Here is a 23316-nt window from a genome sequence, read left to right as displayed (position 1 = left end):
ATATAAGATTTTATTTTCTCTTCTTTGTTCCTAAGAAGGAGTTGACCTTTTTGCTCTATCCCTACCCCCCACCCCCCCAACCTCAAAAAGCAGATAGTAGATGGAAAACACTCCATGAAACTCACTCTTTTTGCTTTTGGTACAGGCTAACCCAGAAGCTTTCCCTTGACACCGTGTCTTAATAGTTTCCAGGCCACTGGCAGACCAGCCTCTTTCCAATGTGCCTGTCCATCTGTGAGGCCATGTGAACATCTGTATATACACCAGCGTATGGAATTCGAGTGCCCCAGCTTGTCTGTTTGCATTCTGATGAAACACCTATTAAAATGCAGTACCAAGTCTCTTGCTATTGCTTTGACTCAAGGGCTAATTCTGGGGAATAAGATACAATCTCAATTTAATACAGGTGAGCAGAGATAACAGGAAGATGGAGATCCAGGAAGACAGTGGATTTCCTTGAGATCACTTTTAATTGTCTGGAAAGAATAGGTCATGCTGAAGCAATTTAGCCTTTAGCCACTAAAGTAGTCTATTTGTAATGGTTTGATGTGTCCCCCCCTTTCCTCTATCCACACCCTCCAGCTGCAGCCAGAATGAAAGCTTGCAGCCCAAGTGTTAAGTTCCACAGAATAATTGTTTGAATAAAGAGAGCTTGTCCGGGCTTTCTCTGCCGCCTTGTTATTTGCAAAGTCAGAGCCTCTCCTGATGCTTCATTTTCAAACCTGAAGGCATTAAGGGGCAGCCAGGTCATCTTTGTTTTACACTCTCTTTTTCCCTACTGACAGCCTCAACTATAGCTTGCCCTTTAAAAAAATTAATTCTACAGAGAAGTCTTACTGTGCAGTTGCCCCCAAAACAATTTATTTTAAAGAATAATTTTAGTGTGCTTGTTTAAAGTGGCGCATGGGAAAATCTTTAGCATCCTGGATGTGAAATGGGTCTCCCTCCTTCTGTACCAATATGCATAGGGGCTAGCAATAGGTGGTGTTGCAATGTAGATTATCAGATTTACTGGATCCAGAAAGAAGCCCCTCTTTTATGAAGTTGAAAGTTCTTTGAAGTAGGAAAGGCAAATGGAAGTCTCTGCCTGGACATTAGTAACTGTACCAAGAGCTGGTTAATTACAAGTTCTGAAATGCTTTCACCCCAAATCAAGGGAAAAAACACTCTCCAAGACACAGTTCACCAAAAACTCAATACTTTTTCCATAATAGCCTTTAATACTAAAATGCATTAAATTTTTGAAGCAGAGAAAACACATTTAAGAGGGAAACAGAGAACCACCAGATAAAAGGAAACCATGTGGCAGGTAACACCATTTAAAACAGAACTGTAATAATTTAATAAAGCTGCTTTATCATCTTCATAAAATAGACAGAGTGGTGATTCTTTTTTGTCTTTTTTGTTTTTACAATGATTCAATCACTGTGAAAATGTACATAACATACAGATCAGCATATACAACCATTTCATCTTCATATAATCAGCAACAGAGACTGCTTAATGAGACATACTGTACTTGCATCCTTCTAAATTGCCACCCTGGTTTGACAGGTAAACAGTAATAGTGTCATCAGGCTCATTCCCCTCACTAGAGGAGCGAAGGCGTAAGCCTTTTGCAACTAATACCTTAGCATTCAAATAGCACAAGGAGGTATTTGTTGCTGAATTTCTAGCTAGACCTAGTCTGGCTCTTGGTCATTAGTCTGTATCTTAGCCCTCCTCAGCTGAATGCCAACCAGTGCCAGTAAATATCTACTTAACCAGTGCTATAAAGGTGTTAGCCGTGTTTGCTAAGGTTGACGGCAACATTCAGTTAGTAACAAGGTCGTCTTTAATTGCCAACACAGCTGGAGCAACAGTCAGCAGCATCAGACTTCCCTAATGACCTACAATGCTTTCCAATCAAGGTCAGGTGTTTCTGGGCTGTTCTTTACCAAAAGCGCCTTACAACGTATACTTCAGACAAGGTGGTTAATTTTCTTGGTTTTACAAAAGCAATGTGATTCCTATTTGAAATTAATTCACTTTTGCACAACAAGTGACCCACGGGCCAATTCCAGCTTCACAAGAAAACAAAGAGAGCTGCAACAACTTCATTAGGACAATGTGTTTTGCTCTGGAATATTTCATTATCAATATAAAGCCACCCAGTCCCAGTCCCACCCCCATACATCCCCTTTGAATATTACTTTGATACATACTTAAACTAAAGAACAACATCTCAATACACTTTAGTGTCAGCAGATACAATTTGACTCATGAAATGACATCCTTAAAATGTAATTTTACCAAGAAGGCAAACACTAGGACTGTATACAATGGACTTCTTCAGCTCATTTATGCCAGTTTGTCAAAGTCAGAAGGGTCTTATTACCCTGTGAAAAGAGCCAAGTGGACCAGACTTGTCGAGAGTGCCTTGGGGGAACATTTGACATCAAAATGATCCCCACAAAATGGGTTATGTACAGTAATAATCCTTTCTCCACCTTGGATGCCCAAAAGGAGCTATCCCTGCCATCCCAGCCTCTCCCCAAACTGCCCCTTGTCTTTGCTACTTCAAGTGGACCACTTGTGTTTGTTTTTCAGTGATATGGTATGTGTAGAGGAAAAAAATCATCGGAATTCCCCTCTAATACCCATATGCTGAGATGACAGGATCTGGAAGGTACTCTGGGTAGTTTCCATTTTCAGAGTTCAGAGTTACATCTTTCATTAGTCATCACATGCTCACCATATCAACAAATATGTATAAATGGCCACCTTAGATGCAGCTAGTCCTATGGGGCAACTTTCCTCGGAAACACTGTCTCCTCAGTATCACCTAGGCACCAATATATAGGAAAAGAGATCCTACCCCAAAGCAACTGAATAAAAACTCTAAGGATTAGGCTCTACCAACCTGTGCTTTGCCAAGCCCTGAAACTCTAGTGGGCCTCTGACTCATGTGGATTTCTGGGCCAGATCCTCAGTGTTTCTTCTACAATCATTCTAGGCAGGAATAGAGAATTGTCCTTTCTAACAAGTTCCTAAGTGATGTTGCTTTGAGACAGTATTTTGAGAACCACTGTTCTGCAGGAACTTACTGGATTCCATAGCCCACTATCTATTCAGTATCACGATAGACCCTCACTTTTTGTACTGGCTTCAGAGAATCAATGAAATCTTAAGTTTCATTCAGAACAGGTTCATTTATTATTCGGCATAGGGAAAAGAAAAGTTTCCACAGGGCACTATGGATCACTTTCTGGATTATTTCTTATTGAATAGCATGTTCCTATGTTTGGAAGAAAGCAATCAATGCAAACTAGATTCCCTACACTGAATAAAGAAGTTTACTTGGCCAGGAAATTTGTAAGCATGTTACACTTCATAACCAAGGGACATCAGAATAAAGGAATAAAACTCCCTAGGATTTGAGAACTGGAAGTGCTCCCACATGTTTAAATGTGTAACATGTTTCTAGAGAAAACAGAAAAAAAATATTTGCCCCACTGGGCCTGGTAGCTTTTCATAACAAGTGTTAAAAGAGGAGGGGAAGAATCCCAAGTTGATGGGAAATTTAAGATCCTTCACAAAAGTCCTATTTGCAAGCATAGCCTGTCTGTAGAACCCGCCTACAGAAGCCCTCCTAGGATGCACTTGCACTTCTGCCAGACAATTGGAGGGGAAAGATATTTCCTTAATGAGAAAAATTTTCTAAACATACTCAGTAAATAGTTTGAATACCAAAAAAAAAAAAAAAGTCTCTGACTGCCCACTGAGAACAATGTTTTTAGATAGGGTAAAAGGATGAATCTAAAGCTTGAAAGTAAATCCTGGGGACAAAATTTAAGAATTTTAGTTACTTTTTTTTAAATGTAAAAAAAAGATAATAATCAATGCCACTGCTATCCTGTTTTCAGTTGGCTGGCAGTGGCCTCTCTCCATTCCATCAATCCGTTTCCATTTCCCACAGTCTTTCACACTCCCTGCTCCCACTGAGCAAAGTAAGAAATAAACCTGACTACAAAGTGACCTGGAGGCGCTGGCTAACAAGATAATCTCAGATGGACCATGATGAAGAGCAGTCTAAATTCCACAGGCAGTCATCTTAACTCAAAGGACACTTGTAAAAAGTTGAATGTGCTAATTAGTCATTTTTAAGAAAGAAGAAATACCTAACTCATAATCTACTACACTAAAATGAAATAAACCAGAATAGGAGAAAAATATGTGAGAGAAAAGTAAATGAGGCAAGAAGATGGAAGGGTAATTGATCTCCGTGTTAATATCAGGGGGAAATTTGCAGCCACACCAATATTTTGCATGAGGTAGTATTCAGCACAGAATATGAAATAAGGATGGATTTGTAGCTTTATTATAGGTGTCCTTTTTTTTTTCTTTTGCAGAAATCTTCTCCAATACCTAGCCCCATGCCCAGTGCCTTACCCACCCCCTCCCTTAAAGCCCTCCCACCTCCCACAAAAGAAAGTATTCCTAGTAATGTATAAAGCTAGGAACTCAGGTAAAAATAATGAAAACATTTCAAAGAGTTGGCTGTATCTACTAAACTTAAGAAAATAAATTCTCTTTTGAATTCTACCGATCTAACTTCTAGCCATTCTTTCTAAGTGTTCTTGAATTACAAAAGAGAGAGAATAAACAAAAATGTGTTTCTTTAGAAGCAATTCGTTTAAGACAAAGGTAGAGCAAAGATGACATGTTTCTTTAGTTTATTTTAAATAATGAACTCTTAGGCTGCAAGAATACTATGTTGGCTAGTGAATATTAATAGACAGATGATAAAATTGGGGCGTTTGTGCAGTGTTAAAATAATAACAAAAAATGCAGTTTGTTAGTTTTAAAAGGCATATTCCTAGCCTACAGCAGAGTTAGCTAAATCTAAAGGAGTTTTGTTTTAATAATTTCTTGTTCACATTTTTAATCAAAAAAGTATTAGTCATAAAAAGACGAGTTCAAGTGTCTGAGTGTCTCCGTTTAGAAGGCACATTAATTAGATTAGTGACGTTATTACCTGTCTTTTCCTATGTGTACACTTCATACTGCTTACTCTATCATTATTTATAAGTCTAAGATAAAGAGCACTATGGAGCCCTCGATTCCAGCCCATGATGCACTTTACCATCTAATTCCAATCACGATTGGGAAAACACTGAGTCAGGAAGTGTGTGTCTAAAGAGATGGTAATTTAGATCTCAAAATAGACTCAGTCATGTTGCATGAGCTTTAGATGATTGGAGACAGGGAATGTCTCAGCCTGAGAACTGATAACTTCAGGAGTAACTTTCCTGTTCAGGGTCTGAAAATTAGAAAAAAAATGCATCTCATAAAATTTTCAGCACAGTATTTCTGACAACTGCAAATTAGATAGCAGCATATCCAAAAATGACTTTCTACAATGATCTAGCACAGACCCAGGCAGAAGACGGAAAGGCAGAAGAAATCCTCTGCAAGGTGGTGAGCAATCACTACGTGGATTAAAAAATGTGAGTACTCACCAAGTACTCAACCTCTAGGTGTGGTGTTGCTCATTCATTTGCTGTCTTCATTGTTTGCATTTTGTTTTTATCTGTATTTTTGTTATTTTTTTAAGAAAAGAAAACATCAACCTTTAAAAGCCTTTTTGCCATCACCACACACATAGCAATTTGCAATATCAAATACAACAAGAGCACAGCTAGCAAAAGGGTTCTTAAAGCAGGGGCGTCCACAGCAAAGTAGCGGCATTGGAAAGTACTCGAGCTTCAGACACAACCTTTTGGGGGCTCGATTTCACATCACTGAATCAATGAATAGTACACAATAAATGACCAATAACTTGTCTACACTACAAAAAACAGTGGCGAGCTTATTAAAGGTGTCCAGAGCTTTTTTTTTTTTTCCTTTTTTCTTTTTGCTTTTTTTAAATGTAATTCTTCACAAACAATGGTAATTTATATTATCATTTTGACATAGAAAAATATATAAATTCAAACACTTAATACATAATACTTTTTCACAACTGAATTTGCCTCTGTTTCCCCAACATCAAGGCCCCTTGAACAACTCAAGCCAAAGCTAATTTGCTCCAACTGAACACCCCTGCTGCCTGTTGAAACGAGAGGGATTGTCACAGAATGACAGTCACTTATACACAATACATTTAGTGAAAGCTCTGTAATGCAGCCACTCAAGAACCAACCATTGGTGAGCAATTAAAATGAGCAGCTGCTACATCTTCACTAGCCAGTGTGGTTTCTTTCTCTCTTCTTCCCCAAACGGGTTTACAGAACGATATCCTTCAGACGCTTCACACCAGGAGATTCCTTGTCTCGACCTTCCTTCAGAATAGGGTTGACCTCATGCATGACTTTCTCACTGTCGGCTCCACGGGGCTCAGCTTCAGAAGGACGAGAAGCGCCATTGTTGGCGTGGTGCTCCAGATCATGAGCTGGAGGAGCCAGGGCGACGGTGTAAGACATGGAAGGCTTAGTGGGCAGAGGGCTCTTAAGATGGAGTGGGGAGGTGACTGGGCTAATAGCTTCACAGCCATTGCCCGCCTCCCGGATAGCGCTGTTGACTTTGGGGCTGCAGATGGTCACATCAACAGTCCTCTTGCCTTTCAGGGTGGGCCGCTCCTCAGCTGGGTGGCTACTGACATCTTTTCCAAAGGTTGCAAAAGTCCGCTTGGTGGGGCCGCAGTCGTCATACGCCTCAACATCAGCAGCAGTAGCTTCAATGGACAGAGCGATGATATTCCTCACATGCTCAGGGGACTTGGAGCGGGTGGGCATGGGATTCCGGGGCATCCAGCATCTATCAGAGTGGCCAAGAATCCGGCATTCCTCCCTGCAATGAAATCCTTCATTCTGGTCTGTAAGAAGAAAAGGAAGGGGTCAATTTCATCAGCTTTTCCCAGGAATCATTGCAAGTCCCCAGTTCTGGTCTCTCTCATATCCACAGACCCTTTTGTCAAATGGCACTTTGGTTAGTCCTTTATTACTGTTTGTGACAAGTGTGAAAATGGATTTTTAAAAAGCTATAGATCTATATCTCCCTTTAAATACTAGTTTCTTTTCCTTTTCTTTTCTTTTTTTTTTTTTTTTGTCCTTGCTGTTCCCACTGCTGACAAAACAAAAATCCTAAAAAGAAAAAAGTTATAATGAAAAAAAAAATACTAGTTTCAAGTTTATCCTGAATGCTAAGGTGTGGAGAGTCAGCAATTTTATCGACACCTCCTGCTAAAATTCACCTGTTTGAAACTGCATTCAGCAGAAAAGCAGTGGAAGCAGTGTAGGGAATGCAATGCTCACTTTAGCAAAGAAACTTGCCCATAATTTTTATGAACACTATCAACTACTTTTTCCACCTTACCCATGAGTGACACATGGTCCTTCTGTTTAGATCACTGTGCGTTCTCCTCAAAAACCTAACACATAATTTCTTTTTTTACCATCAATTACCCCAAGCAATCACTTCATTGTACATCTCTATGACTAGATTTCCCATCAGAAGGAATACACTGTGACCCCTCCCTTTCAGAGAACTCACAAGCCTCACACATGCACACACACACTCCCCTCTTATATGTTGAGGATCATTTAAGTAGCCACAAACAAGCAATTTCTCCTTATTTGTTTAATCTTCAATTTTATAAAGGGCCTACTTCCTAATGGAATATATATAGCTAATAAGAATTCAAATTACAACAGCTATTAGAGACAACACAATAGAATGGTTCTCAAAAATAAGTTAAAAGCAGAAAAAAATAACTACCAAATCTACCTCTCACTTCTGGACATATCTTCAAAGAAAATGAAACCATAAAGATCCCTGCAAAACCAAATATTTTATTTTAATATGAGCATTAGCCAAGATACAGAATCAGGTCAGTTGCCCATCAAAAGATGAGTGGATAAAGAAAGCATGGTATGTATGCTTACTAGAATTATATAGCCATAAACAAAAATGAAATCCTATCATTTGAGATAAGTAGATGAAACTGAAGGGTATTACACTGAGTGAAATAAGCCAAGACTAGAAAAACAAGTACCACATATATGGAGCTTGCCTGAAATGAGTCTATACATAACACACCTGCCTTTTGCTCACGTGTGTGTGTGTGTGTGTGTGTGTGTGTGTGTGTGTGTTTCTTTAATTGTTTTAAAATGAGAGTAATTAGCACATGAGAGAAAAATCACTGAAATAAGCTAGATGGCAAAGACTATCTATGTTGAGTCCATATTTGAAGACAACCGTGAACAGGGTATTTGACCTCATTTAAGCTATTTAAAATCTGACTAGAGAAAAAAAAACCCTTTCTGTGTAACTGGATGAAAACATTATGAACATCTTTAATATGGATATTTCCTGAACCAGTGCAATGCTTAAGAATGAAGCACTCAGACTTATGCATATTTGAAAGCAAATAACAAATGAGCATCATCACCAACAAGAAAAGTGCCTGCGACAGAGATAGGACAGTTCTTCGAATGCCAGCACAGTTTTACATCATGCCTGCATGAATAGCCATGCATGGGAACAAATGAAGGGATTGTCGAACTTCTTTCTCTGCCCCTTACTTACAAGTGCCAAGGGATACTATCTAATATTCTATCACATTTCAACATGCAGCTATTCTTGGGAAGGCATAAGATATAAAAATAATGGAAACATGCTTGTACACACAAGGAAGACAGTTGTGTAAGCCCCAAACACATGAGGGGAAGAGTTGCTATATATATCCATGTCAGGTTTATTTAAATCCTGTGCTTTCTTTGGGAGGTCCTAGCATTGTTATAGTACAACCAAATTTACAGCCTCACAGTTTTCCTAATAAGAAAACCTCAACTTTTAAGGTATATCTAGTAACTTCAAATAACTTCTATAAGAAATTAATGTCAGTTTGGGAGGATGGGATACATCATAAAGAAATGAAAATAAACATAGTTCAATAATTGACTACCTTTTCTATACACCAAGGCAAGTATCCCCAGAAGGGACCAGAAAAAAAATCCAGAAAGCCATGGAAACTGTATTCCTTTTGTTCCTAAATCAAAGCACAAAGATAGAAAGGCCTTGGCTTCTAATCACTAAAGCCATGGACATGTGAGCAGATCAAATGTTTAGATTCTAGCCTAACTAATACTACAGGCTACTGGATTACAAGTCCAGAGTATAACAGTGGTGAGCCACTGTAAAGTCAACTCTGCCCAATGAAATCAGCATTAACCTTTCATTTGTTGTAGGGTTTTGTTATTGTTGTTTATTTGTTTTCTTTTGTTTACTGAAGTAGCTGTCTTTATATTTTCAGATGAAGTTGTTTTCAACACAATGTGATAGGAGAATTCCACTCATGTGCTAACCTCAAATCAGAGTATGAAGTAGTTTCCTCCCTATTCTAGATCATTTCAAATGAACAGCAAGAGGAAGCCTAGATTCCTGGCACACATTGACAAAAATAAAAATGCCAATTTGTGCAGTCCCTCCTGGGTGCAGATCCGATGGCCTTGATGGTCTCAGTGTGGGACTCTGAAGGACCATGCATGAAGCAAACCTAGACTCCCTGTTCACATCTAGCCAATGGACAGCTCCATGATTGTGGGGGCGGGGAATAGGGGACTGTCTCTGATGTGAACCCTGGCACTCCCCCACCCCGATTTGAGATTTGATCACTTCCCCTTGGAGAGGGGCCAGGAGGGCACGCAGAGGAAGGGGAAGCAGGCTATAAGAATGCAACCTGATAAGTTGTGGTCATATGATGGGGAGGAGGGCACCCCAGGTCACAGGTCTAGGGGCTGGGAATAGGGCAGAAGAGAGAGGGAGGGTGGAAATGGGAAAATACAAGCAAGGGCATAATTATAATAAATTATAATAACAAATAAAATAAAATAAAATACCAGGTACAGATGCTTCCTAGATGTTATAAATCTTGGAAAAGAGAAGTAGGAAATCAGATGTCTCCAAAGAATCTTTGCCAAAACAATGTTCATTTTCCTCTTACCAACTACATAAATGAAAAAGAGTCCCTGTCTGGGTAGAAAAACATAAACTAATGCAGCACCCTCAAAGATTCAATCATTCTAAGCATAATAACCAAGCTTGTTAAGCCTATCCCAGTTGTACATGAGACATATTAATACACTATTTGCGTAGATTAATGATGTGAATTTATATTCACTGTTCTCACTTATGTGAGTAATAACATGAATCTAAAAGGTCCGTTTATTAGTAATTTCTCACTTAGAACTTAAATCAAATACCTATATTTCTTTAGTTGCTTACTACAGATAGTGAATTTCTGTTTATCCAGTTTCTCTTCAAAACAGATGACATTTCTGCTAGTAAAGTCTAACTTGGCTTAAAATATTTACACCCACTTTCTATAAAAGACAAGTCGTGGTAAATACTGACAGAGTAAATGTACTCCAAATCATAACTTAAGTTCAATAAAGAAATTCACTGTAATATTAAACATGAGAACAGTACCATAAGACCTCCTACTGATATCAATAAAGATAGATTGCATAAGCAAAAGAAGAAAATAAATTTTAAAAAAGGAAAAAATACCAGCATAGGTATCAGCTGGGTGTTAGACAGAGATGTGAAACTAGAGAGGAACCATTTTGTATGACCCATCCCAAATAGGCCAGACACAGGCTCTTGCTTGAACATCCCAATGATTTACCAGTTCTCTGCTAGGATTCCCCTAAAAACCACGTGTGTGACTTGATAGTTTCTTACATCTTAGTCTAAAAGTACTGGTCTAAACCTAGGCAAAGTGTAAAATTCTAAAATCCACACACAGTTGTGATGATTCAAACACATTGCCATATGCAGATGAATGAAGGTAGGTATATTTTTTAAGATATACTTCTTTTTAATTTTTTGAATGTTCTCCTTCTATGTATGTAAGTGAATTGTATGCATGCCTTGTATCTAAGGAGGCCAAAAGAGGGTGGGGCAACCCCTGGAATGTATGTTACAGATGATTTTAAGGCAACATGTGTGTGCTGGGAACTGAACGTGGATCCTATGTAAGTTGAGCAACTGCTTTTTACCACTGAGTTATCTCTATAGCCCAAGGCAAGTGGCTTTAATTCAAACATATACAGGACTAAGGATGACTGATAAACTTGTAAAGTAGTCCCCTCTACTAATGAAGTTATCCTCATGTCATAGAAATCAGAAAAAACATGGGTGCATAAGTTTGGAAGACAACGTACATCATAGTGTCAGAAGTCTTCATAACATAGTTGTTTTAGACAAAAAAGGAAGAAAAGAAATAGGAGGAGAATGAAAGAATAGATAGAGCTTCTGAAATGTACATAGTAATCAACAATTCTGTTACGTGTTTTCAGAGCTTTGAGTAGAGAATTTCCAATCATCTGGCAACAAATAAATAAATAATAAATAAGTCTTCAAAACATCAGTCTTAAAGATGTAGGAGGCATAACACACAATAATAATTATGTTGTGATGTATAAATAAGTAATTTAAATAGAAAAATCGAATATGTTGTTTTCTACAAACAGTAAAAGTCTGTAGAGCAATTAGTACTGTCTTTGAGACATAAAGCAGCTGTCTTTTCAGATAAAAGCAAACAATGTGTTTCAACAACAGAATCTATCCATGGTCTTATCCAAAGTAATAAATGCCAAGCCAGGCTTTGCTAAAAGTTTCAAAGTCCTGGAAGAACAGAGGAGCTGATAGGCTCTGCTGGATTTCTATAGGTGTCCAGTCATAGTGAAAGTGGTCAAAAACACCACTAGTTCTTTACTGTGAGTGCATTCTCTCAAAGATGTTAATGATCAAAGATAAGACTCCAGCACTAAAATAGTTCAAGACTACATTACAAGAGCAGGGTGTTATGTCTTAAAAAAGTGATTTTCAAATAAGAAAACAGAAATAAAAACATAAAGTGAGTCCCAACTACTACAAGATCTACATAGCAACAGGAAGTGAACATATAAGCAAGTGATATATTAATCAGAAAAGCTTCGTGGATTATACCATTACACACCTACATAACATATTCTGCACCAGCCCATGGGCAAGACAATCTACAACCAAAACAGGATCAGTTTCTGTAAAGTATAATGGAGAACATTGCTGCAAGGATTAAGAAGGAGGTAAATATCGTTAAAATTGGCCTCATTTGCCCAATCAAGAAATCCCAGGAGCGATGAAGTAGTGGCAATGGGCATTTGCTGGTCTTCCAGAGTACTGGAATTTGTCTCCCAGCTCCCAAGTCAGGTGGGTTCACAAGTGACTGTAACTCTGGCACCAGGGAACCTGACACCTTATTCTGGCCTCCAGAGGCACTTGCATACATATGGCATATAATCCCACCCATACACACAAATAAAAGTGTCCTTAAATGAAACACATTTTTGATAAGTATCCCCACTTAAATAACTTCTCCTCATCTGAAGCAGCAATAAAAGCTGCCAGAAAATAACTTTATTTACTTTTATCATTAGAAACAGAACCCCGCTTCCATTAGAGATGACAAGGTGGTTCATTAAAAAAAAAAACCACTAGACTTCCTTCTAGGCAGGCATAATCATATAACTAAGATCAAACCAACCTTACGAAGGCATAACGTTATGAAAACTGGTTTATCTAGAGACTATTTGTCCTTATTTTTTCCTGCTTTGTCTTATCTGGAACAGAATCATAGTGACTATAGCTGCAATATCTATCTTAATAGCCATATAGTAACTCTAAGGATGAAAATTATAAACCTACCAGATGCTGAAAAAGTACAGGTGAACTTCCCTTATACAAAAAGCAAAATAAACTCTCCTTTATTTAGGCCAATTAATTTCTTTAGTGGAGTCTTTATTTCTAATAGATGAGCACAACTCATGATGGATAACATTATTCCTGAAGTCCCAACTAGAATCTCACTTTCTTAAGGAATCACTCAATGACGTATTAGGCTAAAATAGGAGTCACTTGTAATTGAGTTGTTTGCTTTTTAAATCTCTGGGTGAGTAAAACCTATGCCAGTCTGGTTTCCCCCCTACCTACTGAAACTAGCAAAATAGCCACTACAGAGTAATTGTGAATAACAGTTTAACTTAATGAAATTATAAAAAGTACAGAAAGAACAAAAAGAAACCTAGACTGATCCTCAAGATACTATACCACTCATACAACTCCTGAAATTGGAATTAAATGTTATATCTAATAGAAACAGTTTAGAAATCTACAAAGCAATCTGTGTCACTTTGTCAGAAGCAATAAAAATGGAACTTGAGAACTATTAGTCAAGTTACAAGTGGTTTGGGGTGGTTTTCAAGACACTAATATGCATTTGACATCCAATTGAAAATATAATTGTTTCAACCTGGGAGTTTCCCATCCTACTGTGATAAATTAAGCATTTTAACTTAGTTTAAAAGTGTGATCTATGAACTAAATGTTCTGCTTAGATATCAAATACTCTTTCTTAACATCTAAAAACATCATTGATTTTCATAAAATATAGACTAATATGACCTAAGATAAGCCTTTCATATCTACAAGAGAAACTGATGTACTCTGGCAAAATTAAGATATTACTAAAAATATTACAAGACTTCATAATAAAGTTCATGTACCAATCCATTAAGCAGTGGAATTACAAACAGGAAGAATAATCCAAGAAAGAATTCCTAAAGCACTTTCAAAGCCTTCAGAATCCAAAGGGAAAAACGTATTTTTTTCTATAACTTGACAAAGCATTCAGAGCACTAATGGGCTCAATGGAAAACTAAGAAAGGAGAGGAATGCTGAAAAGGGGCTAAGAGCAGGAAACACTGTGTGGGACGCAGACCCTCTATGATTACTTGTATCTGATTGATATTTTGAGAACTGGTTAGGTGTTTAGATGCAAGGAGAAAAGTACCTTCTAACTATCTAGCAAAAATTCAGTGAAGACTTGAGGTCAACTCAAAGCCATAGGAAAGAGGGATTGCACTCACTTCATAAAGTAAAAATAACTATCCACAAAAGATGGTATTCCTTCTGTAAAATAAATATGAGACATCCATGAAGGCTGAAACAGTTTTACAGACTCAGGAGCCGATAAAACTGAGCTATCCTGTAGCCAGTCTAATTCTGTTGAATCTTCCATTACAGATTTAACTACAAACACCTACTTGTATCTTACTCCTTTCTGCCTTTATTCCTTCCCTACTTCATTCATTTTTGTTCTTCACTTCCCTAGCCTCCTATTTCTTAGAAGCCCCTCCCATGCACTATGCTTGGATACAAAGACTACAGAATCAGTAGGGTGGCAGAATTGTAAATGACATTTGAAAACAGTGACATGATATTATTTGACAGATGTCAAAAAGTGCTCTCCACAAACCAGTTCTTATCAGATGGAGAAATTCTCTACATTTTTCATTTATCTAGGGGTACACATTAAGAACTGCCAGTGGTAATAAGAGGGTCCTTTGTCAAATTAAGACAGTCTTTTCCCTTTGGTAATGTATCAGAGCACTCAGTAAAGGGGACCCAACTTTTTTGGGGTGAGGAAGAACAGACACAGCTTCTAGTGGAAAAGGGTCAGAGTGGGAATGGAGCATCAAAACAAAAGTTATTGAGCATGGCAAAGTAATGCTGGCAAAAACAGAAACAAGAAGAGCATGGGGAAAGCCAGTCCTAACTAACCTAGCTTGGCATTTTCAGAATGGTGATAAACACTGGGAATTCTATAAGGGTTAGTTTTGGCTTGGCATGGGGAAGGAAGCTGAAAAAAATAAATGAATCCCAAGCTTGTCCCAGACAATTTGACAGATCAGCATTAGCTATCAAATACCACCCAATAGACAGCCTCTGGAGCCAAATGGTACATGACCCTCTCTCCTCATTCATGGTCTGTTCTCCTGCAATTCACTTACCACCAATGGACATGGAAATGGATTTAAAAGATGGACCTTTCAGAATTCAAAGAAATTGAATTATCTTCAGTGGAATCTTTAGTGCTGAGCTGGTTGAAGAGACAAAGTTAAAACATATTGAAGTATGAGTGTTTGAGAATTTAATATTTATGATAGATGACAGTGTGGCATGTGCAGTTCATACCATCAAAGTTGCAATTTTGGCAGTCACAATAGTTCCTAGCATTTTCATTTTTGTACTGGTGCTCAATTCAATTCAGTCCATAAAGAACAGATATCAAGATGTGTATAAGTATAAATCATTTGTGCTGATTCATGGGGAGCAAGGAAATGGAGCAAAGGGCTACCCAGAAAATTGAGAGAGAGAAATAAGAAGTGGTGACAGTGACTGAGATAAGCAGAGATTGAGTAGGCTGGGATCTTTGTATTTGTCTTCTGTGATGGAAAAAATTATGTGACAAAGTGCTGGGCTTCATCGAAGTGCTTAGAAACCATTTAAAAAGGCATCTTTATAGATAAAATATGAGATGACATGGAAGGTCACTAAACTATTCCCTACAATGTAGAACACTGAGATGCTGCAACTCCGAACGGCAGGAGACTTGTTTTCAAGGGTTTCGTTGTAAGATTCTTACAGAATTAAGCCCCTTGTCCCACGCCAATGGGACACTTACAACACCTAGTCAGGTCTCTAAAGAATTCAATCTATTTGTTTCATTTTGTATATACTAAACACAGTCAAGATCATCCACAGATTCAGAAAACAGTTGTGCTGCTGGCAAAGCATAGTCTTTACATTCTGCCCACCAGGAGCTCTGAACCTAAACTCAGCTGTAATTTGGTTTCATTTTTTGTCAGAAAAAAAATAGAAAAACTACTAGTACATTATGAACTTGCACAACACCTTCTTTGAGGTGGATCTGAATTTTTGGGTGCCTGAGACAAAAGCACAAAGTAAGGATAGCATAAGTAATGTTGGGAGATAAAGTAAGAAAGAACAGGGTATGTTAACCAGGAGAAAAAATTGTCCTTATCACATGGGGCTTGGGTACTAGCTTGATGATGAGAGTGCTTGCCTAGCATACGGGAGATCTGGGTTTTACTTCCAGCACTGAAAACACACACACACACACACACACACACACACACACACACACACACACACACACACACACACTTACACCTCAGTTTTTAAATGAAAAGTTAATTTTGGCACTAGGGGGAACATGCAACAGCAGTGTTCCCCTTAACAGGAACTGACATTTCCTTCAGCTATGTCCCAGGACACTAAGTTTTGTGGGAAGTACAATACTGGCCATGAGTCAATGAACATAAATTTAACTTTCAGATTCCTTAGAGCTTTTTGAATGCCAAATAGTTCGTGGGACTGACTGGGTAAGTCAAAAGACTACATTAGGAATTCTCCAATCACCCATTTGACTTTGAAAATAAAAATGTTCAGTAAACCAATCATTATCTCTTGCAATGATTCAAAGAGCTAGTGTGCCATGTCTTTAGCCAAATAGTAATCACTGGAAATGGTTACTGAAAATAAGCAGAAAAGTTGAGGCATTGATATCTATTAACTACCTAGGGTGAATTGTCTTATAGCAACAGAAGTCTTATAGAAAATTTTAGCATTATCTTGATGGTTTAATGTAACTTTAGCAACCATCTGGAATGCTGTAGTATGATGACACTGCTTCTGGGTACAGCAAACAGCACAATCATTAAAAAATTCATTTCAGATATCTTCCTGCAAGCTAATAAATTTTATAGCAGTTTCAATCCTTCTTTCTTGCAACAAAGAAAAGCTTAGTTCCAGACAAATTAAAAGTAAATTGATTGCCTTAGGGAGATATATTCAAATATCACTTTTCAGTGTTAGAAATCATTTTGGGAGGAATTGGGTAGAATAGTGTGAAATAGATGGTGGAGATAATAATGTAAAAGATATAGAAGTGAGTATATGAAAATGATAAACAGCAAAGGAAGATTACCCAACTCATGAAATCCTTGTTTGCACAACTAAGTAGAAATCAACTAAAAGTAAAATGCAAGTGTGTCATTGTGGTGAGGACCTAGCAATTGTGTTAGAATTTATGAATAATAGCTATGAATAATGAATACTAAAATCGAAGGGATCCAACATCACCTCCTGTTTACTTGCCATTATTCATCTCTCATGGACAATGCTCAATTCTGTTCTTTTGGTCTTTTTTTTAAACAATGTAGAACTATTCTTTTTGGGTTCCCCACTTAATCACTCAAGTTATAGGAAAGCAGGCTGTATGTTATTAAGTGCTGTCTCAAAAGCAATTACACAAATTCAGGAGAGAAACCAATTAATCTATTCTTTGAAGACGTCTGACATTTGTCCTATGATTTTATCTGGAAGTAAATGGCCCTTATACCTTTAACTCATGCATGTTTCACTGGATCCTCCCTTTAACATCACCTTTCCCAATTCCTCACTGTTGCGGAAAATGGTGGTTCCATAGACCATTAGAGAGGCCTTGCTATCTATTTGGGCCAGAGCTGTGGGTGGTTTTCCTGAATTGATTCAAACCCATGTTCACACTGTCACAGTTGAGGATTATAGCAACAAAATTTACTCATCCATTTCTCTTCACTCCCCCTGTCTCCACAGCCTCACCTATACCATTACTAATTATTTGTATTCACAAATTAAAACAATAAACAAATCAAAAGATTAATGAAAAACCACTCAAATTTAAATCCTGTGCCCATTTGCAGATCCCCTTGGATAAAATCTCAATCTAGCTCTCCCTCTCCCCACACTCCTCCCACCTCCCATTGCATCTACTAAACTCAGATCTTACTGCATTTCCCCTTGTCAGCTAAATGTGTATCTTTCATGACTGGATCTGTGAAACATAGAGCTAATGAGCAAGCAGTGATAAGAGTAGCCCTAAGCAAGCTGTGCAGAAAACAAGGTAGCACTGGGAGTAGAGAATTGGAAGCTTCATTGAAACCTGCATGATTTCCATCTTCTGATATTCCAATTTGGCAGATAGAAGACACGAGGTATTTAACAAGAAATGTTGGACTTTAGCATAAAAGTATTCTAAGACTAAACTGAAATTATTAATTACAGGAAAAGCTTCTTTGGCCCTAGAGCTTTTTTATCCCCTTAATTCAACTTCAATTTTTTTTATTTGTTTTTTATCAGTTGTGAACAGAAAATAATCTGTCTTATTAAAAATTCAGATGAAATAATCAGCTTTGGAAAATGCAAATGGTACTGAGGTAAGGGCTAAAGATCATCATTTGCTCATATATTAAGACATGGCAAATAAAAATGAAAATTAGGGGAAAAGGCATGGCACAAGTCCTGTATCTAACCTAATAGCCATGAATCAATGGGTTGGGCTGGGAGTGGAGAACCTTGAAACAAAGAAAATGAGGAAGGAAAAAATGTGATATTCAGGGGGGCTGGAGCAATGGCTCAGTGGTTAAGAGTGCCGTCTGCTCTTCCAGAGGTCCTGAGTTTAATTCCCAGCAACCACATGGTGGCTCACAACCATCCATAATGTGATCTGATGCCCTCTTTGGCAGGTAAAGCACTCACATGCAAATAAAGTGGGGTTAAAAAATATGATATTCAGAAGACTTCAGGAGATGTGCAAAGAACACTCTGAACACACTGCTGCACTCACTCATGTTTTCGAGCACGTGCGCATGCACGCGCACACACAAATACACACACACACACACACACACACACATACACACACACACACAGTGGGGCTAAGCTAGGTTGTACACAGAGTTGTAATGCTGACATAACTTCCTGTATAAAATGTTTCTAGAACACTAACAAGGACACTGAGAAATGATTTTTTTTCCTCTCGGGAAATCTTCTGCACTCTTTGGAGTACAATGTTTCTTACAGAGTTTATGTAAATGGAAAAGTTTACATTTTTAACACTGTCATTCTTTCCAATACAGGAGAGCCATTGTAGCTCAACAAACTACTCAGGAGTAATAATTTTACCAAGACAAAAGTGGGCAAACAGATTGGATGAAACTAATTCCTTGTGTAAAGGCTGCTAAAAAGACACACATGAGTCCAGCGCTTAAGAATCATTTTTTGTGCTGAACAACAGACTGAAATGATAGTTAGTCTAGTCTACATGAGCATTAAAAACAACTTTTCCTTCTGGCCATGTCTGTTTACTAAGGGAATGAAGAGTGAGCTGGCCTTCCTTCTGTACCACGCAACTAGATAGGAGGTCCAGAAAAAAGTCTGTAACATGAACTAATACTTAAAATTTAAAATAATTGTAGTATCTAAATGTTTCGGGAGCTTTGAAGGAGCCAGAAAAATTTGAAGAGAGCTGTAAAACAGATTTTTCAGAAAGTAGACGTGACTGTTGGTACACAACTATCATTCAGAGGTAGAGGCCAGGAGGCCAGAGAGAGGTCAGGAGTTCAAGGCCAGCCTCCACTTCACAGAAAGTAAAGGTGGCTGGTTGTGGTAGTGTACACTTATAATGGTATCACTGGAGTAAGAGGAAGCTGGAGGCTCACATTTAAAGCCAGCTAAGCTACACAGCCAGACTCTATCAAAACAAAATAAAACTAATAGTAGAGGTGAAAGAATGTTCTCACACCTCCCCTTTGTTAAAGGAAGCTTTAGAACTGGCGTCAAAGGAAGTCACCCATCTGTACTATTTACTTTCTTTTGGCCACACCCCACAGATGACTCAGGTCTGGGGAACAGCACACTTGATTACCCACTAGACAGAACAATCTTGTGAAGTCAGTTCCCCCAATATGTCGAAGACTGAATTGCCCTCCCAAAAATTTCATCATATTCATAGATATTGTATGAAAGAAGCTTCCACTGTTCAATGAACCTTTTATTCCAACTTCTAAATAATAAGTACTTTCATGGATTAATTCCCATTCCTGTCCTCATATCATCTTCATTGTCTCCATTCCATAGTGGTCAGCTCCTTTCGGCTGTGACTAAAATATCCACTCATCTTACAGTCTCTCTGCAGATACTGTTTCTCTTCCTTCAGTTTTGTGGCCTTTCCTTGTCATAGCAAATCTTTCTGTTAAAAAACCTCATACTCTCAGTGAGCTACAGGGAGGCAATGATAGACAAAAGCAATGGGCAAGTGTCTGCCAGGAAAACCACTGATAATAGAAACAGTCCATTTTCTGGACACATTTTCTTCTTTCCACCAAAGCCCCTGCAGAGTATGCCTGACACTGCTATGGGGCCCCTCCTAATATTAAAAACAGCTGTGTCTGGAATGTCCTTAGTAGGATATGTTACCCGCACCACTTACAAGATAAAATTTTAAGGACAAGAATATTAACTACACAATTACAGAGTCTGCATAACCCATGAAAGAGCTCACATTTCTATAAGGAAAATCAACGGTTAACATTTGCTATAAAACAAAAATTTTAAATCTTAGAAATGTCGTCAATTTCTAAAAAGGTGCTACAAGTTTCATATTTTTCCAAAAGGAAAAAAGAGCAGAGGATTCAGTAAACTACTCAACTATTTGCTCATTGGAGACTCACAGCTTAATGTAACACTGGCCCTCTTTTGCCCTTCACGTCAAGATCATTGGGCCATCAGCCAAAGCCTAGAGAAGTAAGTTTCATTTCGGTGAATTGGAATCTTTAGTGTCAGACACAGTCAGCCTGACTAATGGGAGCCACAGCTTGCCAAAACCCACAGCCTCCCTGTCGGTTCCACCCATCAAATATGTTTAGAAGTTCATGGCACAAACCCAGCATGCTACAGATCCCAATCAACTATCAATAGCTTAAGTGTAAGTGATTGTGGATGAAGTACAAGCCAAATGTGTTTCCCTTTTAGTAGCAGGAATTCCAATACTGTTATGGCACCCATAATGCTCACACTTAATGATTCAGACAGGCATCCACCAGCTAAGTGTTATCGGATGCTCTGCACATGCTACAATTACAGCATGCAGCACACTGTTAATAGGTGCACCAGTTTGAAGTTCCAGAGGCAACACATGGACAATATTGACAAGACCTCACCCTGCCAGTTGAATATGATGGAAGATAGAGGTGTCCATATATTTCCTGCGGGGTACTCTGCAGGCATGTTTCCATCTCTTTGGGATCCCACAGCTGTTGAACAAAAGAATGTGTGTGTGTTTGTGTGTGTGTGTGTGTGTGTTACTAGTACATCTCTGATTTCCCTGACATTCCAATATTGATTGCCAACAGTAATTTACTGAACTTTCTTTGCCTTTCTACTTTTTAATACTTGTAGAATGAGTCAAACTTGGTGCTCTATCAACTCAGCATTTTTCTCAATTCATAGCTTCCCATGCTATAAATATTTTCAAAGACACTGATTTGAAGTGAATGGCTCAGGATAATAATCATGCCATTTAAAATAATTATGGCAATCCCATACACACACACACACACTGGATTGCAGTCATATCCATCCCCACTACCGTCTTTCCCCTCCCACTCCTCCTGACTCCCTTCTTTCCAACCAGCTCTTTCATGCTTTCATGTAGTTTTTTTGTATGTGAAGGTCTTGTATATGTAGCCACAGTTACTGTGTGTTCATAGCTGCAATAGCATGTCATAGCACTTTTCTCCATCCCTTGCGTTTTATAATCTCTTTTCCCCTTTCTCTTTGGTGCTCCCTAGGACTTGGAGGGAGTGACACAGATGTCTTGTTTAGAGTTGAATATTCCACATGACTTACTCTCAGGACTATCACCCACTGCAAAAATGTTTCTCTGACCAAGGCTGAGAGGATCACTAATCTATGTGTATAAATAGAACTATCTGGAAGAGAATTTGTCCATTTAGTAAAATGTGAGTAGTATATAACCCCACCAATCCTGGGCCTGCGACCTCCTCAGCCATAGGCTCTTGACCAGGTTTGTAGAATCAGACATGATTTCCCTCTCGTGGAGTATGCTCACATCCAATCATAAGGAAGTCCTTCAACAAGCAGTTATATCAAGAATGTATCACTAACTGGCTCATGTCACTTTAGTACACTGAAAAAGTAATGGCTTCCTTTCTTCGCTAAGCACAAATATACCCGAAAATCCACACCCATTGGGAAGTCAACTATCATTGCTTTAAGATGGAAAATTCTAAGTCATTAAAGCCTACCATCTCCTTAGGAACTTCAGGACTTTGTATGCCTATGTGCCTCTTCAATGACTAGAACTTAGACTACTGACCTGAGCAGAGCCAGTATCCTATGCAACTGTGGAGAGGAGCACAGAGAAAGGATGGATGCTCATGGCTTTTGTATTTATTTTGAAGAAACCATTTATTTCAATAATAATAATAATAATAATATCCAAATATTATATGTCTGTAAGATTATGTATCAATTCATAATTTAAGAAAATCTCAAGAACGAAGTTGATTCCCAATACTGGTTTCGACAACAAATTTCTCCAATCAACTCAATGTTACCAACCCTTCATTCCTGTCACCTAGGAGAAGAATGAATGGAAGGCAAATTCAGCTGCAGTTTCAATAGGCATCTTTAGATTTTCTTATGGTATTTAATGTTATGTTTCCTTCTTTGTCTATTGCCTGCCATTTCTTTGTTCCCTACTGTTGTTAAGTGCAGCATCATAAGGATATGATTTTAGATTTTCCTAACCCTTGCCTAGTTCTCATCCCCTACTGCTATGAAGCTATAAAACAGTATAATTAACTCCAGCTGCCCCATCTTCACTCCTGACTCTAGGAGCTGAGCAAGCCGACCCTGCAGGGTGTGGACTAAAGTGGGTGGAAGAATGTCTGGCTCCAGCCCCACCATGGAGTGCCTCACCCAAATTGCAATCCTCCCCCACTAGACAATACCTAAGTTCTGCAATCATGTTTACACAGCTGGGACTGCACAGCCCCTGAAGATCATGCAAAGAAGACTAAAGACTGCTCCCTGCTCCATTCTGAATGTAATCCTATTTCTTGAAAGAAGAATAAATGAATGTATTAAATTCCCAGTGTCATGATAAGAGACACTGGGAAAGAGCCCGAATGCTCCCCTTCTGAAGAGAATGGCCATTATCATGATTGCAGCAGCCCAAAGGCAGGAGGCTTTCTATCTGCTACAAAATAAGAAGCAGTCAATGATAACTTCCTCCAGATGGAAGAGCGGCCCTACCAGAAAACACGACCACCCACTTCACAGTTCATTTTATCATTATCTTAAAAATGACAGAGCAAATGGCTTTAGTGAAGCAGGGTTCTTGCCAGCGTGGCACTTGAGAGTACAGATGAGTCTATTCTCCCCTTCATAGAATCCTTACCTGGAATCTTTCATATTCTTGCTCATCAATGCCAAGAAAGCACCCCCCTAACGCACAGCCCTATCAGTCCCTAATGTAAAGAAAAGATAAAGTGTACATTTGATCTTACCTCAACACTGCCT

General features: G+C 38.5%; 1 protein-coding gene across 4 annotated transcripts in view; it reads right to left on the bottom strand.

The window, feature by feature from the left end:
• Positions 1 to 1197: 1197 nt before the first annotated feature.
• PCDH19 (protocadherin 19) overlaps positions 1198 to 23316 on the bottom strand; it is a 105056-nt gene continuing 82937 nt past the window's right edge. For all 4 annotated transcript variants that reach the window (XM_084790143.1, XM_084790142.1, XM_084790144.1 and 1 more), the window contains one exon: positions 1198 to 6856. In XM_084790143.1, coding sequence (XP_084646269.1) covers positions 6267 to 6856 — 590 coding nt within the window. In that variant the 3' untranslated portion in view covers positions 1198 to 6266. The remainder of the gene's footprint in view (positions 6857 to 23316) is intronic.

This window comes from Acomys minous (assembly GCF_964271855.1).
Source record: "Acomys minous genome assembly, chromosome: 7".
NCBI lineage: Eukaryota > Metazoa > Chordata > Mammalia > Rodentia > Muridae > Acomys > Acomys minous.
This window is presented reverse-complemented; position numbering and strand designations above follow the sequence as displayed.